This window comes from Nerophis ophidion, linkage group LG10 (genome assembly GCF_033978795.1).
Source record: "Nerophis ophidion isolate RoL-2023_Sa linkage group LG10, RoL_Noph_v1.0, whole genome shotgun sequence".
NCBI classification, from domain to species: domain Eukaryota; kingdom Metazoa; phylum Chordata; class Actinopteri; order Syngnathiformes; family Syngnathidae; genus Nerophis; species Nerophis ophidion.
Genome location: NC_084620.1, coordinates 69937050 through 69952394, shown reverse-complemented (window position 1 = coordinate 69952394; position 15345 = coordinate 69937050). Strand labels below are relative to the sequence as shown.

General features: G+C 44.7%; 1 protein-coding gene across 5 annotated transcripts in view; it reads left to right on the top strand.

Annotated features, from left to right (window-relative positions):
- The window catches only part of dock4b (dedicator of cytokinesis 4b), a 334184-nt gene that overhangs the window by 161555 nt on the left and 157284 nt on the right, over positions 1 to 15345 (top strand). For all 5 annotated transcript variants that reach the window (XM_061914568.1, XM_061914566.1, XM_061914565.1 and 2 more), the window contains 3 exons: positions 7682 to 7806; positions 8105 to 8267; positions 10614 to 10720. In XM_061914568.1, the coding sequence (XP_061770552.1) occupies positions 7682 to 7806; positions 8105 to 8267; positions 10614 to 10720 (395 nt within the window). The remainder of the gene's footprint in view (positions 1 to 7681; positions 7807 to 8104; positions 8268 to 10613; positions 10721 to 15345) is intronic.

Below are 15345 nucleotides of genomic sequence, written 5' to 3'. Positions count from 1 at the left end.
CTGTCAACACTGAATATTGCCTTGTTGCATTTCTTTTCATAGTTTATGAACTTACATTCATATTTTGTCAAAGTATTATTCAATAAATAAATCTATAAAGGATTTTTGAATTGTTGCTATTTTTAGAATATTCAAAAAATCTCACATACCCCTTTGCATACCTTCAAGTACCCCCATTTGAGAACCACTGGACTAAAATATTGTCTAATAATGCAAAAGTGTGTTATCAAACATTCAAACCATTACCGGTATCCGGTATAGCTCGGTTGGTAGAGTGGCCGTGCCAGCAACTTGAGGCTTACAGGTTCGATCCCCGCTTCCGCCATCCTAGTCACTGCCATTGTGTCCTTGGGCAAGGCACTTTACCCACCTGCTCCCAGTGCCACCCACACTGGTTTAAATGTAACTTAGTATGACGGACTCCTGCCGTCGTCTTGCGGGTTGCATGGACCATTCAGGAAGGGCATGTTGCTCGAGCAGGTTTGACTCTTCTTTCATTCTTTCAATAAATCAAGTCTTTTGCCGGGTTGCTTTTCAGCTCCTCCTCTGCTGCTCGCTCTTCGGTCGCTTTCCTCATCGCCGTCTTCTCCCTGTCGCTCTTGCACTGCGGACTCCCCAACTTCTTCTCCCTGTTCTCTCCTCCTTCGCCTCTTTTATACATTTCCAGGAGAAATGTTAATAATTTCTCGGTGTGGGAGCCACGCACCTGAATTTGATTACAGCGGCGTCGCTCCCGGTAAGCCCCGCCTCTCCGTTCCGCCTTATTCTCCGCCTACTTGCCGCCATCTTGAGCAGGGCTACAGCGTGTCCTGCCCCACCGTCGGCCCGTCGGCTCTTCCTCTCCACACTTAGATATGGGGTTTCACTATGTAAAAGTGCTTTGAGTCACTAGAGAAAAGCGCTATATAAATATAATTCACTTCACTTCAATATTAACAAGAATTCCGACATTATCATCACAGCCATTTATAAAAAAAACTACTTGAGACAAAACAATTCTACAGTGTGTTTTAGGTGTGTTTGTGTGCGTCTCTCGGGTCAATTCCCTACTCTTGACATCGGTAACCACGGCAACGGCCAGCATCCTATAGACTCCCGAACTGTACACAATAGAAAGGTAGAAATCTAATTTCCGTGGGTACAATGGGTACAAAAAAAAAAGGGGAGAATGATTCAGTCATTCACAGACGAGAGACTGCGAGGCGGCTTCCTTCGCCCGGGGGCAGACTTCCACGGCCGGAGACGGAGAGAGCGTAAAAAAAAAAAGGTTGTAGTCAGGGGGAGACAAAAGAGAGCAAACATAAATCTGTGTTAGTGAGGCGCTGGGGGACCTGGAGTCTGCACTGGCTCTTTATCTGTGTGACCAGACAGTGCCCCTCGCTTACGTCAAAACTACTACTTTTTCCATTTAGTGCTCCTCGCTACACGCGGGTAGCGGAGAAGACCTGAGGGCTCTGCATGTTTTGTTTTTTTTATTTGACAGGCAGCTATCTGCGTATGAATATTTCATCAAGTATGTGTAATTTAGCTCTCACGCGCCGCGTGAGGTTGTTGCCACGGCAACTGCTGTGGGTATGAAATGACAGGTCAACATCATGGAAGCATCTATCGCCACACTTTACATAAAACATATACAGTGCGGCAATAAAGTATTTAGTCAGCCAGCAATTGTGCAAGTTCTCCCGCTTAAAATGATGAGAGAGGTCTGTCATTTTCATCATAGGTACACTTCAACTGTGAGAGACATCCATCCATCCATCTTCTTCCGCTTATCTGAGGTCGGGTCGCGGGGGCAACAGCCTAAGCAGGGAAACCCTGACTTCCCTCTCCCCAGCCACTTCGTCTAGCTCTTCCCGGGGGATCCCAAGGCGTTCCCAGGCCAGCCGGGAGACATAGTCTTCCCAACGTGTCCTGGGTCTTCCCCGTGGCCTCCTACCGGTTGGACGTGCCCTAAACACCTCCCTAGGGAGGCGTTCGGGTGGCATCCTGACCAGATGCTCGAACCACCTCATCTGGCTCCTCTCCATGTGGAGGAGCAGCGGCTTTACTTTGAGTTCCTCCCGGATGGCAGAGCTTCTCACCCTATCTCTAAGGGAGAGACCCAAACTCATTTGGGCCGCTTGTACCCGCGATCTTATCCTTTCGGTCATGACCCAAAGCTCATGACCATAGGTGAGGATGGGAACGTAGATCGACCGGTAAATTGAGAGCTTTGCCTTCCGGCTCAGCTCCTTCTTCACCACAACGGATCGATACAACGTCCGCATTACTCAAGACGCCGCACCGATCCGCCTGTCGATCTCACCATCCACTCTTCCCCCACTCGTGAACAAGACTCCTAGGTACTTGAACTCCTCCACTTGGGGCAGGGTCTCCTCCCCAACCCGGAGATGGCATTCCACCCTTTTCCGGGAGAGAACCATGGACTCGGACTTGGAGGTGCTGATTCTCGTTCCGGTCGCTTCACACTCGGCTGCGAACCGATCCAGTGAGAGCTGAAGATCCCGGCCAGATGAAGCCATCAGGACCACATCATCTGCAAAAAGCAGAGACCTAATCCTGGCATGGTTACCAGAACCCCTCAACGCCTTGACTGCGCCTAGAAATTCTGTCCATAAAAGTTATGAACAGAATGGGTGACAAAGGACAGCCTTGGCGGAGTCCAACCCTCACTGGAAATGTGTCCGACTTACGGATGCGGACCAAGCTCTGACACTGATCATACAGGGAGTGGACCGCCACAATAAGACAGTCCGATACCCCATACTCTCTGAGCTCTCCCCACAGGACTTCCCGAGGGACACGCTCCAATGCCTTCTCCAAGTCCACAAAGCACATGTAGACTGGTTGGGCAAACTCCCATGCACCCTCAAGAACCCTGCCCAGAGTATAGAGCTGGTCCACAGTTCCACAGTACTGTGAGAGACAGAATGTGAAAAAAAAATCCAGGAATTCACATTGTAGGAATTTTAAAGAATTTATTTGTAAATTATGGTGGAAAATAAGTATTTGGTCAACCATTCAAAGCTCTCACCGATGAAAGGATGTTTTGGCTCCAAATCTCACGATACATGGCCCCATTCATTCTTTCCTTAACACGGATCAATCGTCCTGTCCCCTTAGCAGAAAAACAGCCCCAAAGCATGATGTTTCCACACCCATGCTTCAATCAATCAATCAATGTTTACTTATATAGCCCTAAATCACTGGTGTCTCAAAGGGCTGCACAAACCACAACACAAACCACTACCACATCCTCGGTAGGCCAAGGCTCCAAAAAAGCGTACCCCGTGGTTTACAGAAGAAACTAGAGCTCATAAATTATTATGCAGAAAGCTGGAACGCAAATGGCGCACGACTAAACTTGAGGTGCACCATCAAGCATGGAGTGATGGTTTAATAACTTATAAACGCATGCTTACCTTAGCTAAAGCTAAATATTTACTCAAATCTCATCCACCGTAATAAAAACGATCCTAAATTTTTGTTTAGTACGGTGCCCAAAGCATGATGTTTCCACACCCATGCTTCACAGTAGGTATGGTGTTCTTGGGATGCAACTCAGTATTCTTCTTCCTCCAAACACGACCAGTTGAGTTTATACCAAAAAGTTCTATTTTGCTTTCATCTGACCACATGACATTCTCCCAATCCTCTGCTGTATCATCCATGTATCCATTTTGGTATAAACTCAACTGGTCGTGTTTGGAGGAAGAAGAATACTGAGTTCCATCCCAAGAACACCATACCTACTGTGAAGCATGGGGGTGGAAACATCATGCTTTGGGGCTGTTTTTCTGCTAAGGGGACAGGACGATTGATCCGTGTTAAGGAAAGAATGAATGGGGCCATGTATCGTGAGATTTTGAGCCAAAGCCTCCTTTGAATGGTTGACCAAATACTTATTTTCCACCATCATTTACAAATAAATTCTTTAAAATTCCTACAATGTGAATTCCTGGATTATTTTTTCCACATTCTGTCTCTCCCAGTTGAAGTGTACCTATGATGAAAATGACAGACCTCTGTCATCATTTGAAGTGGGAGAACTTGCACAATCGCTGGCTGACTAAATACTTTTTTGCCCCACTGTATGTTTTATGGAGCTGGACTAGATGACAGGGGGCTTTCATGGTGTGATAATAAGATATATGTAGATTCCTCGCGTTTATGAAACATAGCGTTTTTGCAACAGCATCATCAAGAGGTGTGTTATCGTGTGAAAGTGCTCGGAGTTTCCGGACTACTTTTTCTCCTCAAAACTCGACACTGTGCCTTAAAACCCGGTGCACGAAATAAACGGAATAATTCTGGTTTTGCTTACCGACCTCGAAGCAATTTTTATTTGGTACATGGTGTCATGATAAGTGCGACCAGGAGATGGCAGTCAAACATAAGAGATACGTGTAGACTGCAGTATGATGGCATTATGACTCAAGTAAAGAACAGCAGCATTGCATATGTTCTACTGAAAATATAGAACATTACGCACAGCGCTTAAAAATCCATCAAAATGTTTTAGTACGACTTTGGTAAGCTTTGTAGATGTGTATATATATGTATTTACTGTATGTATATATGTGTCTAAATGTATATACATGTGTATGTATACATTATGTGTATATACACAGAGTGTATATACATATATGTATTTGTAGATGTGTATATATCTATGTATGTGTATATATTTATATACTGTATGTTTATAAATGTATATGCATATCTGCATATATCTATATATATATATATATGTGTGTATATTTTTGTACTGTATGTATATGTGTGTATAAATGTATATACATGTCTCTGCATATATGTATGTGTATATGTATATACTGTATATATAAATGTATATACATGTGTGTGTGTGTATATACAGTATGTATATATGTACTGTATATACATATGTGTGTTTGTAAATGTGTATATATCTATGTTTGTGTATATATGTATATACTGTATGTGTATAAATGTGTATACATGTGTCTGCATATATGTATGGGCGGTTTAGCTCGGTTGGTAGAGCGGCCGTGCCAGCAACTTGAGGGTGCAAGTTCGATTCCCGCTTCCGCCATCCTAGTCACTGCCGTTGTGTCCTTGGGCAAGACACTTTACCCACCTTCTCCCAGTGCCACCCACACTGGTTTGAATGTAACTTAGATTTTGGGTTTCACTATGTAAAGCGCTTTGAGTCACTAGAGAAAAGCGCTATATAAATATAATTCACAATTCACAATTCACATGTATATACTGTTTGTATATATGTGTATAAATGTATATACATGTGTCCGAATATATATATGTATATATATATATATATATATATATATATATATATACATGTGTGTGCATATATGTGTATATGTATGTATATATGTGTATATATGTATATACTGTTTGTATATATGTGTATAAATGAATATACATGTGTATGTATACAGTATGTACAAATACACAGTATGTATATACATGTGTGTATTTGTAGATGTGTTTATACTGTATCTATGTATGTGTATATATGTATATTTGTAAATGTGTACACCACCTAAGCACTCCTGTACGATATAAAAAACAATATACAAAATACTGTAAAATATACAGAACAAGACAATCAGTGTCGGTTTGTATTTATCACGCCTGTAAGTTATGTTTTGGTTTTGGTCATGCTATGTTTAGTTTTTGGACATTCAGTCACGTTTTGCACTTCCTGGTTTTGTTTGTTTCCATGTCAACTCATCACTTTTCACCTGTCATGTCACGTCCCTGTTCTCAGCCTCACCTGTTTTCACTAATCATCACAGCTATTTAAGTCAGTCTTTTTCTTGTCTTCGTCCTGGGATCTTCACATGTGCACGCACCCTACCCATGCTGTACCTCCTTCAAGTCCTTGTCCATAGTTCCATGCCGTGTACGTTTTTTTTGGAGTTATGCCATTGTGCTAGTTTTGTTTATAGTTTATTACAGGGGTGCCCACACTTTTTCTGCAGGCGAGCTACTTTTCAATTGACCAACTCGAGGGGATCTACCTCATTTATATATATCATTTATATTGATTTATTTATGAAAGAGACATTTTTGTAAACAAGTTAAATGTGTTTAATGATAATACAAGCATGTGTAACACATATAGATGTCTTTCTTTCACAAAGACAAGAATATAAGTTGGTGTATTACCTGATTCTGATGACTTGCATTGATTGGAATCAGACAGTAATGATGATAACGCCCACATTTTCAAATGGAGGAGAAAAAAAGTTGTCCTTTCTGTACAATACCACATGAAAGTGGTTGGTTTTTGGCATCTAATTCATCCAGCTTCCATACACTTTACAAGAAAAACATTGGCGGCAAATTCCGTAGCTTGCTTGATTGACATTCACGGCACCCGAGGGTCTTGTGAGATGACGCTGGCTGCTGCCAGTTCATTATTATGAAAAAATGACAGAGAGGAAGGCGAGAAACACTTTTTATTTCAACAGACTTTTGCGCCGTCCCTTCCGTCAAAACTCTAAAGGCCGACTGCACATTTCCTATCTTCACAATAAAAGCCCTGCTTCACGCTGCCTGCGCTAACAAAATAAGAGTCTCAGAAAGCTGGCGTGCACAAGTGATGTGCACGCCAGCTTTCTGAGGGATCGCTTGTGCACGCCAGTTTTCCGAGACTCTGTATTTAGTTAACGCAGGCACCATGAAGCAGGGCTTTTATTGTGAAGATAGGAAATGTGCAGTCGGCCTTTAGAGTTTTGACGGAAGGTACGGCGCGAGAGTCTGTTGAAATAAAAAGTGTTTCTCGCCTTCCTCTCGGTCATATTTTCATAATAATGATCTTGCAGCAGCCAGCGTCATCTCACAAGACCCTCCGGTACCGTGAATGTCATTTAAGTGACGTCTTGGTGAAGATTGATGATCACTCATTTTTAGGTCTATTTTTTTTTAAAAGCCTGGCTCGAGATCGACTGACACACCCCCCGCGGTCGACTGGTAGCTCGCGATCGACGTAATGGGCACCCCTGGTTTATTATATTCATGCCATTCTGCTGTTTCTGTTCCTAGTTCATTCATGCCAATCGAGCAAGTGTTTTTGTTTCACGTTTGTACTGTTTAGCCAAGTTTCTTCCTCCATTGTGAGCCCCTTTTGTAGTTTGTTTGTTTATTTGATAAATCATGTACCTGAATTCACGCCTGGCTCGTCCTGTAATTCCGCTGCTTCGAAGGAGCACACTCCATCCATGTCCAAGCCTGACAGTATTGTACATGTATGTCTGTGTGTAGATATATGTATATATATGTGTGTGTATGTATGTACGTATGTATGTATGTTTGTATGTATGTACGTTTGTATGTATGGGACGGCGTGGCGCAGTGGGAGAGTGGCCGTGCGCAACCCGAGTGTCACTGGTTCAAATCCCACCTAGAACCAACCTCGTCACGTCCATTGTGTCCTGAGCAAGACACTTCACCCTTGCTCCTGATGGGTGCTGGTTGGCGCCTTGCATGGCAGCTCCCTCCATCAGTGTGTGAATGTGTGTGTGAATGGGTAAATGTGGAAGTAGTGTCAAAGCGCTTTGAGTACCTTGAAGGTAGAAAAGCGCTATACAAGTACAACGCATTTATTTATTTATGTATGTATGTATGTATGTATGTATGTATGTATATGTATAATCCATTTTTGTCCCCGCAGGAGAGATGAGGAATGATCTGTACGTCACACTGGAGAAAGGAGAGTTTGAAAAGGGTGGGAAGAGCGTTGCACGGAATGTGGAGATCACCATCTATGTGCTGGATATTGAAGGACAAATCCTTAAGGTATGGAAACCAATCATTTTTAAAAGCCCCGAGAATACATGGTGGTCGTCTATGAGCACGTAATTCAACTGTTTCAGTGCTTGTTTCAATCACTTTGTCTCTTAAATGTGTCCTGTTTTAGTTTTTTAAGTACGTCTGACCCAGATGAGTGCGAGCCCCACCTCCAGGGTGTTGCTCATCTCGGGCGCTTCTGCTTCTGTGGTTTTTCCACGTCACAGAACTCAAAATACCCCCCATTTTTCAAGCTGCGTTGCACTCAATTAAACTGTTTTTTTTTTGTATGTTCTGTGCCCTCCAGAGCCACATGGCCGCCGGCTCCGGCGAGCCCGGCGCGGAGGATTACCACTCGCTGGTGCTGTACCACAACAACAGCCCCCGCTGGGCGGAGCAGATCAAGCTGCCCATCCCTGTCGACATGTTCCGGGGATCGCACGTGCGCTTCGAGTTCCGACATTGCTCAAGTAAGCAGCAACTGCATGATTGTTTGCCTCATTCCTGTGAGAATCCTGCCTGCGACTGAAGCATCAAGGAGTGTGGGGATGGGCTAATTTGTCTCCGACTAGCTGCAGTGTGCAAAAACAACCACCAGGCAGCATCTGTGAGCAGATACCGTATTTCCTTGAATTGCCGCCGGGGTGCTAATTAATTTAAAACCTCTTCTCACTCCGGCGCTTACCAAAGGCATGCGGTAAATTTAGGCCTGCGCTTATAAATTTTGAGTGTGATGTAAGGATACCATCATGAAAAGCACATTTAATAAAAAAAAAACCTTATTATGGTCTTACCTTTACTTATAAATGAAGTCCATGCGCAGCTCCTTCTGATCAAAAGCATCGATAACTTCTTTATAGAAGTCTTCCTTATCTTTCTTCAGTTTTAAAAGTCTCTGTCTCGATGGAGATCTTCCTTTATTACCTCCTGCTTCCATTGAAAGTCCAGTTTAGAAAACGGTTTTATTTTAAATATGTAATCCTCCATGTTAAAAGTGCAAGCGAGAGGAAAAAATTAACTCTTGCTGCTTGTTGTCACTTCTTCTGCAGCCGAGTAGTCGCAAGAAGGATCACTAGCGCCCTCTACCACCAGGAGGCGGGAGTCATTTAATGACTCATATTTGACACACGCAGCTACGGTATATTAATAAAACATAGCTGCTTACTGTTCTTTTTAGCATATTCAATAGCTTGGACCTTAAATCCTACTGAATAGCTCTTAATCTTCTTCCCTTTATGCGATTTGGAATTATTGAAATAAGCCTTCTCCATTTTGAAAATGATGAGATGTGAAGTGTCACTCGTGACGTGACGAGTTTGACCCTGCGGAAATTCTAGACATGCGCTAATAAAAATAATATTTTGCGAAACGAGTTTGACCCGGCGTTAAATCTAGGCAGGTGCTTACTATATACCAGACGGCAATTCAAGGAAATACTGTAATACTGTATCATCTCTTTCGCTTTCGGACTTATCAGGTCGACAAATCGAGGAACTGCCATATTTCACTCACGCTTTAAGCGAAGGATGATGCAACAACTAATCCAAACCCACTTTACAGTCCAAAAGTACTCCACTCCTAATCTGCACTTCACTTAGGACCAGAGTACCCAAGAATTGTACTTAAAGTGCGGTTACTTTGAAGCAGTGCTTCCTTAAAATAATGCACCCCTCCTTTCCCCCCTTAGAAGGCGTGTTTGACCCCGGGGAACTTTATCAGTATCATGGAGCATCATGCCACAAACCCCACTTTGAAAACTATGCACTCCAAAATGTGCTGATTGTAGCCATTAATCTTGAGTCCCTAGTTTTAATTTTTAGACAAAAACTCAAATTGTTCTGTAATTTAAATTTCCGTGGGTTAAAATATTTGATAGAATTTGCTCCTACGAATCCTTTTGAATCGGGTAAAAATCGTTTTTGAATCGAGAATCAAATCGAAAAAATCGATGTATTATCAAATTATGACCCCAAGAATCGATATTGAATCGAATTGTGGGACACCCAAAGACTCACAGCCCTACTGGTTACCTATTAGTTTCAGCTGCACACCTGTCTCTGTTAATCACCTTCCCTTTTTAAGCCAGCCTCTTCTGTTTATTCTTTCCGGGGACTCTAGTTCGCTTTCACGCAACGTAACGACTGGTATGTTTTTCTCGCCAGCTCATAAGCATAGCCACTTTCTAGCTCTCATGCTAATTGAGTTTGTTTTTACTTTTTGTGCCTTCGTGCCAAGTCTTAGTTCTTTATATTTCCTAGCTCTCATGCTAGCGTCTTTTGTTTATCTTTTTGTTAGCTCCAGTGTTTCTGTTCAGAGCTCCCCTTTTGTTAATAAATTTCTTAGATCCTACCTTTGTTTTGTTCTTCGTTTTGACGCATCCACGAGGGGATCGAACCTGGCACCACAATGCCGAACCGGCGTTACAGAACGCACAGAGCGTAGCCGCACTTAATGGCATTTGTTTTTTTCTACCTGCTAATGAGATGGAATATTAATGGGTTTTTTTTTTTTTCATGGCCGTTCTGTACATTTGGCTGCGCGCGGCCTTATTACCGCTGGCGCCGCTCGCACCGACACCCAAGGGCGTCTCATTAGGAGCCCGACTCGGACCTGCGGTGACACCAAACTGCCAGAAAGGCTGGAACCGAACCCAGTTTTGGAGTATTGATATCTTAAATTAGCTTGGTAAAAAAGAAAAAAAAAAGAGGAATATTGGCGTCCTTTGTGTGTGTGGCCGTGGTGCGTTCAAAGGCACGGTGATGCTTGTAAATTGTATTCCGCAAGGTTATTTCACCCCTGTTTGTTTTGGCACGCAGCGAAGGAGAAGGGGGAGAAGAAGCTGTTCGGCTACTCCTTTGTCCCGCTGATGCAAGAGGACGGGAGGACTCTGCCAGATGGCACCCACGAGCTCATTATCCACAAGGTACTGCGACTCTGCTCCACGTCGGGAAAAAAACAAAAAAAAAACGCATCAGGAGTTGTATTTTGTGTCCTGGAGTACAAAATAGCAGCCTCTTAAACAAGCTATTTGTGTCCTGCTACTGTGTGATTATGTGATTCACTCCTGTGCACTGTCATCAAGCCGTGTTCGCTGTAATTCCCCATATTTCTTTTTGAGAAGCTCCGTCCAACACGCTTTAGGCGGCGATCAACATTTCTGCCAGTGGGTGAAGTGAAGTGAATTATATTTACAGTGGGGCAAAAAAAGTATTTAGTCAGCCAGCGATTGTGCAAGTTCTTCCACTTAAAATGATGACAGAGGTCTGTCATTTTCATCATAGGTACACTTCAACTGTGAGAGACAGAATGTGGGAAAAAAAATCCAGGAATTCACATTGTAGGAATTTCCATCCATCCATCTTCTTCCGCTTATCCGAGGTCGGGTCGCGGGGGCAACAGCCTAAGCAGGGAAGCCCAGACTTCCCTCTCCCCAGCCACTTCGTCTAGCTCTTCCCGGGGGATCCCAAGGCATTCCCAGGCCATCCGGGAGACATAGTCTTCCCAACGTGTCCTGGGTCTTCCCCGTGGCCTCCTACCGGTTGGACGTGCCCTAAACACCTCCCTAGGGAGGCGTTCGGGTGGCATCCTGACCAGATGCCCGAACCACCTCATCTGGCTCCTCTCCATGTGGAGGAGCAGCGGCTTTACTTTGAGTTCCTCCCGGATGGCAGAGCTTCTCACCCTATCTCTAAGGGAGAGACCCAAACTCATTTGGGCTGCTTGTACCCGCGATCTTGTCCTTTCGGTCATGACCCAAAGCTCATGACCATAGGTGAGGATGGGAACGTAGATCGACCGGTAAATTGAGAGCTTTGCCTTCCGGCTCAGCTCCTTCTTCACCACAACGGATCGATACAACGTCCGCATTACTGAAGACGCCGCACCGATCCGCCTGTCGATCTCACGATCCACTCTTCCCTCACTCGTGAACAAGACTGCTAGGTACTTGAACTCCTCCACTTGGGGCAGGGTCTCCTCCCCAACCCGGAGATGGCACTCCACCCTTTTGCGGGAGAGAACCATGGACTCAGACTTGGAAGTGTTGATTCTCATTCTGGTCGCTTAACACTCGGTTAAGAACTGATCCAGTGAGAGCTGAAGATCCCGGTCAGATGAAGCCATCAGGACCACATCATCTGCAAAAAGCAGAGACCTAATCCTGCGGTCACCAAACCGGAACCCCTCAACGCCTTGACTGCGCCTAGAAATTCTGTCCATAAAAGTTCTGAACAGAATGGGTGACAAAGGATAGCCTTGGTGGAGTCCAACCCTCACTGGAAATGTGTCCGACTTACTGCCGGCAATGCGGACCAAGCTCTGACACTGATCATACAGGGAGTGGACCGCCACAATAAGACAGTCCGATACCCCATACTCTCTGAGCACTCCCCACAGGACTTCCGGAGGGACACGGTCCAATGCCTTCTCCATAGCTACACTTCAACTGTGAGAGACAGAATGTTAAAAAAAAAAAAAATCCAGGAATTCACATTGTAGGAATTTTAAAGAATTTATTTGTAAATGATGGTGGAAAATAAGTATTTGGTCAACCATTCAAAGGAGGTTTTGGCTCAAAATCTCAGGATACATGGCCCCATTCATTCTTTCCTTAACACGGATCTATCGTCCTGTCCCCTTAGCAGAAAAACAGCCCCAAAGCATGATGTTTCCACCCCCATGCTTCACAGTAGGTGTGGTGTTCTTGGGATGCAACTCAGTATTCTTCTTCCTCCAAGCACAAAAAGTTCTATTTTGGTTTCATCTGACCACATGACATTCTCTCAATCCTCTGCTGTATCATCCATGTATCCATTTCGTATCCAAATGTGGACTCGTCAGACCACAGAACACTTTTCCACTTTGCATCAGTCCATCTTAGATGAGCTCGGGCCCAGCCAAGCCGGCGGCGTTTCATGATGTTGTTGATAAATGGGTTTGGCTTTGCATAGTAGAGTTTTAACTTGCACTTACAGATGTAGCGACCGACTGTAGTTACTGACAGTGGTTTTATGAAGTGTTCCTGAGCCCAGGTGGTGATATCCTTTACACACTGATGTCGGCTTTTTATGCAGTACCGCCTGAGGGATCAAAAGTCCGTAATATCATCGCTTACGTGCAATTATTTTTTTCCAGATTCTCTGATTATTTTGATGATTTTACGGACCGTAGATGGTAAAATCCCTACATTCCTTGCAAAAGCTCGTTGAGAAATGTTGTTCTAAAACGTTTCGACAATTTGCTTACAAAGTGGTGACCCTCACCCCATCCTTGTTTGTGAATTACTTAGCATTTCATGGAAGCTGCTTTTATACCCAATCATGGCACCCACCTGTTCCCAATTAGCCTGCACACCTGTGGTATGTTCCATATAAGTGTTTGATGAGTATTCCTCAACTTTATCAGTATTTATTGCCACTTTTACCAACTTTTTTGTAAAGTGTTGCTGGCATCAAATTCTAAAGTTGATTATTTGCAAAAAAAAACAAATATTTATCAGTTCGAACATCAAATATCAATCAATCAAATAAATGGGTTGTACTTGTATAGCCCTTTTCTACCTTCAAGGTACTCAAAGCGCTTTGACACTACTTCCACATTTACCCATTCACACACACATTCACACACTGATGGAGGGAGCTGCCGTGCAAGGCGCCAACCAGCACCCATCAGGAGCAAGGGTGAAGTGTCTTGCTCAGGACACAACAGACGTGACGAGGTTGGTACCAGGTGGGAATTGAACCAGGGACGCTCGGGTTGCGCACGGCCACTCTCCCCAATGCGCCACGCCATCCCTAATCAATCAATGTTTATTTATATAGCCCCAAATCACAAATGTCTCAAAGGACTGCACAAATCATTACGACTACGACAACCTCGGAAGAACCCACAAAAGGGCAAGGAAAACTCACACCCAGTGGGCAGGGAGAATTCACATCCAGTGGGACGCCAGTGACAATGCTGACTATGAGAAACCTTGGAAAGGACCTCAGAAGTTGGCAACCCCCCCCCCGGGGGCCGAAAGCAATGGATGTCGAGCGGGTCTAACATGATACTGTGAAAGTTCAATCCATAGTGGCTCCAAGACAGCCGCGAGAGTTCAGTTCAAAGCGGATCCAAGACAGCAGCGAGAGTCCCGTCAACAGGAAACCATCCCAAGCGGAGGCGGATCAGCAGCGTAGAGATGTCCCCAACCGATACACAGGCGAGCGGTCCATCCTGGGTCCCGACGAGCGGTCCATCCTGGGTCTCGACTCTGGACAGCCAGTACTTCATCCATGGTCATCGGACCGGACCCCCTGCACAAGGGAGGGGGGGGACAAAGGAGAAAAAAGAAAAGAAGCGGCAGATCAACTGGTCTAAAAAGGAGGTCTATGTAAAGGCTAGAGTATACAGATGAGTTTTAAGGTGAGACTTAAATGCTTCTACTGAGGTGGCATCTCGAACTGTTACCGGGAGGGCATTCCAGAGTACTGGAGCCCGAACGGAAAACGCTCTATAGCCCGCAGACTTTTTTTGGGCTCTAGGAATCACTAATAAGCCGATCAAATATGTTGTCCATTTCCATTTTCTACCGCTTATTCCCTTTTGGGGTCGCGGGGGGCGCTGGCGCCTATCTCAGCTACAATCGGGCGGAAGGCGGGGTACACCCTGGACAAGTCGCCACCTCATCACAGGGCCAACACAGATAGACAGACAACATTCACACACTAGGGCCCATTTAGTGTTGCCAATCAACCTATCCCCAGGTGTTTGTCGTTGGAGGTGGGAGGAAGCCGGAGTACCCGGAGGGAACCCACGCAGTCACGGGGAGAACATGCAAACTCCACACAGAAAGATCCCGAGCCTGGATTTGAACCCAGGACTGCAGGACCTTCGTATTGTGCGGCAGACACACTAACCCCTCTGCCACCGTGAAGCCCCCAAATATGTTGTCTTTGTAGCATCTTCAACTGAATATGGGTTGAAAATGATAACAAATCATTGTATTCTGTTTATATTTACATCTAACACAATATCCCAGCTCATATGGAAACGGGGTTTGTATTCTAGAGTTGCCAAAATACACAAATAAAACGTTCCTGCTTGGCTGTAATTGCAGACTGCGTCGCCAGCTGCAGGCCAGGCGTGTGTGCACGGTGACGCGCGGACTGCATTGATTCATTTGTCAGCTGCGGGGCACAACAGCCACCAAACGTCTGATTTTTCTTTCTTTCTTTCTTTCTTTCTTTCTTTTTTTTTTTAACTCTCCTCCCGGCTGCAGGCCATTAGGAGCATTGTCCAATCCTTTTCCCTTGACTTTCCGCCCGCGAATGTCAGATGAAAGTTTCCGGCGAGCTGAATGAGAACTCGCGTGGCCTAGTTTCCCCGCAGACCCCAAAATAGACGCCGAAGCAGCAGTCGGACGGCCAAGCAGCCAAAGCGCGCTGGATCAATAAACCAACAACGGCTTCTTCCCCTTCTGTGGTTGTAAAACACCAACTGGCAACGCCAGACGCCAAGAAAAGATCCACTCGCAGCTGGAGAAATCGTATCGGGGCCATTTCGCCG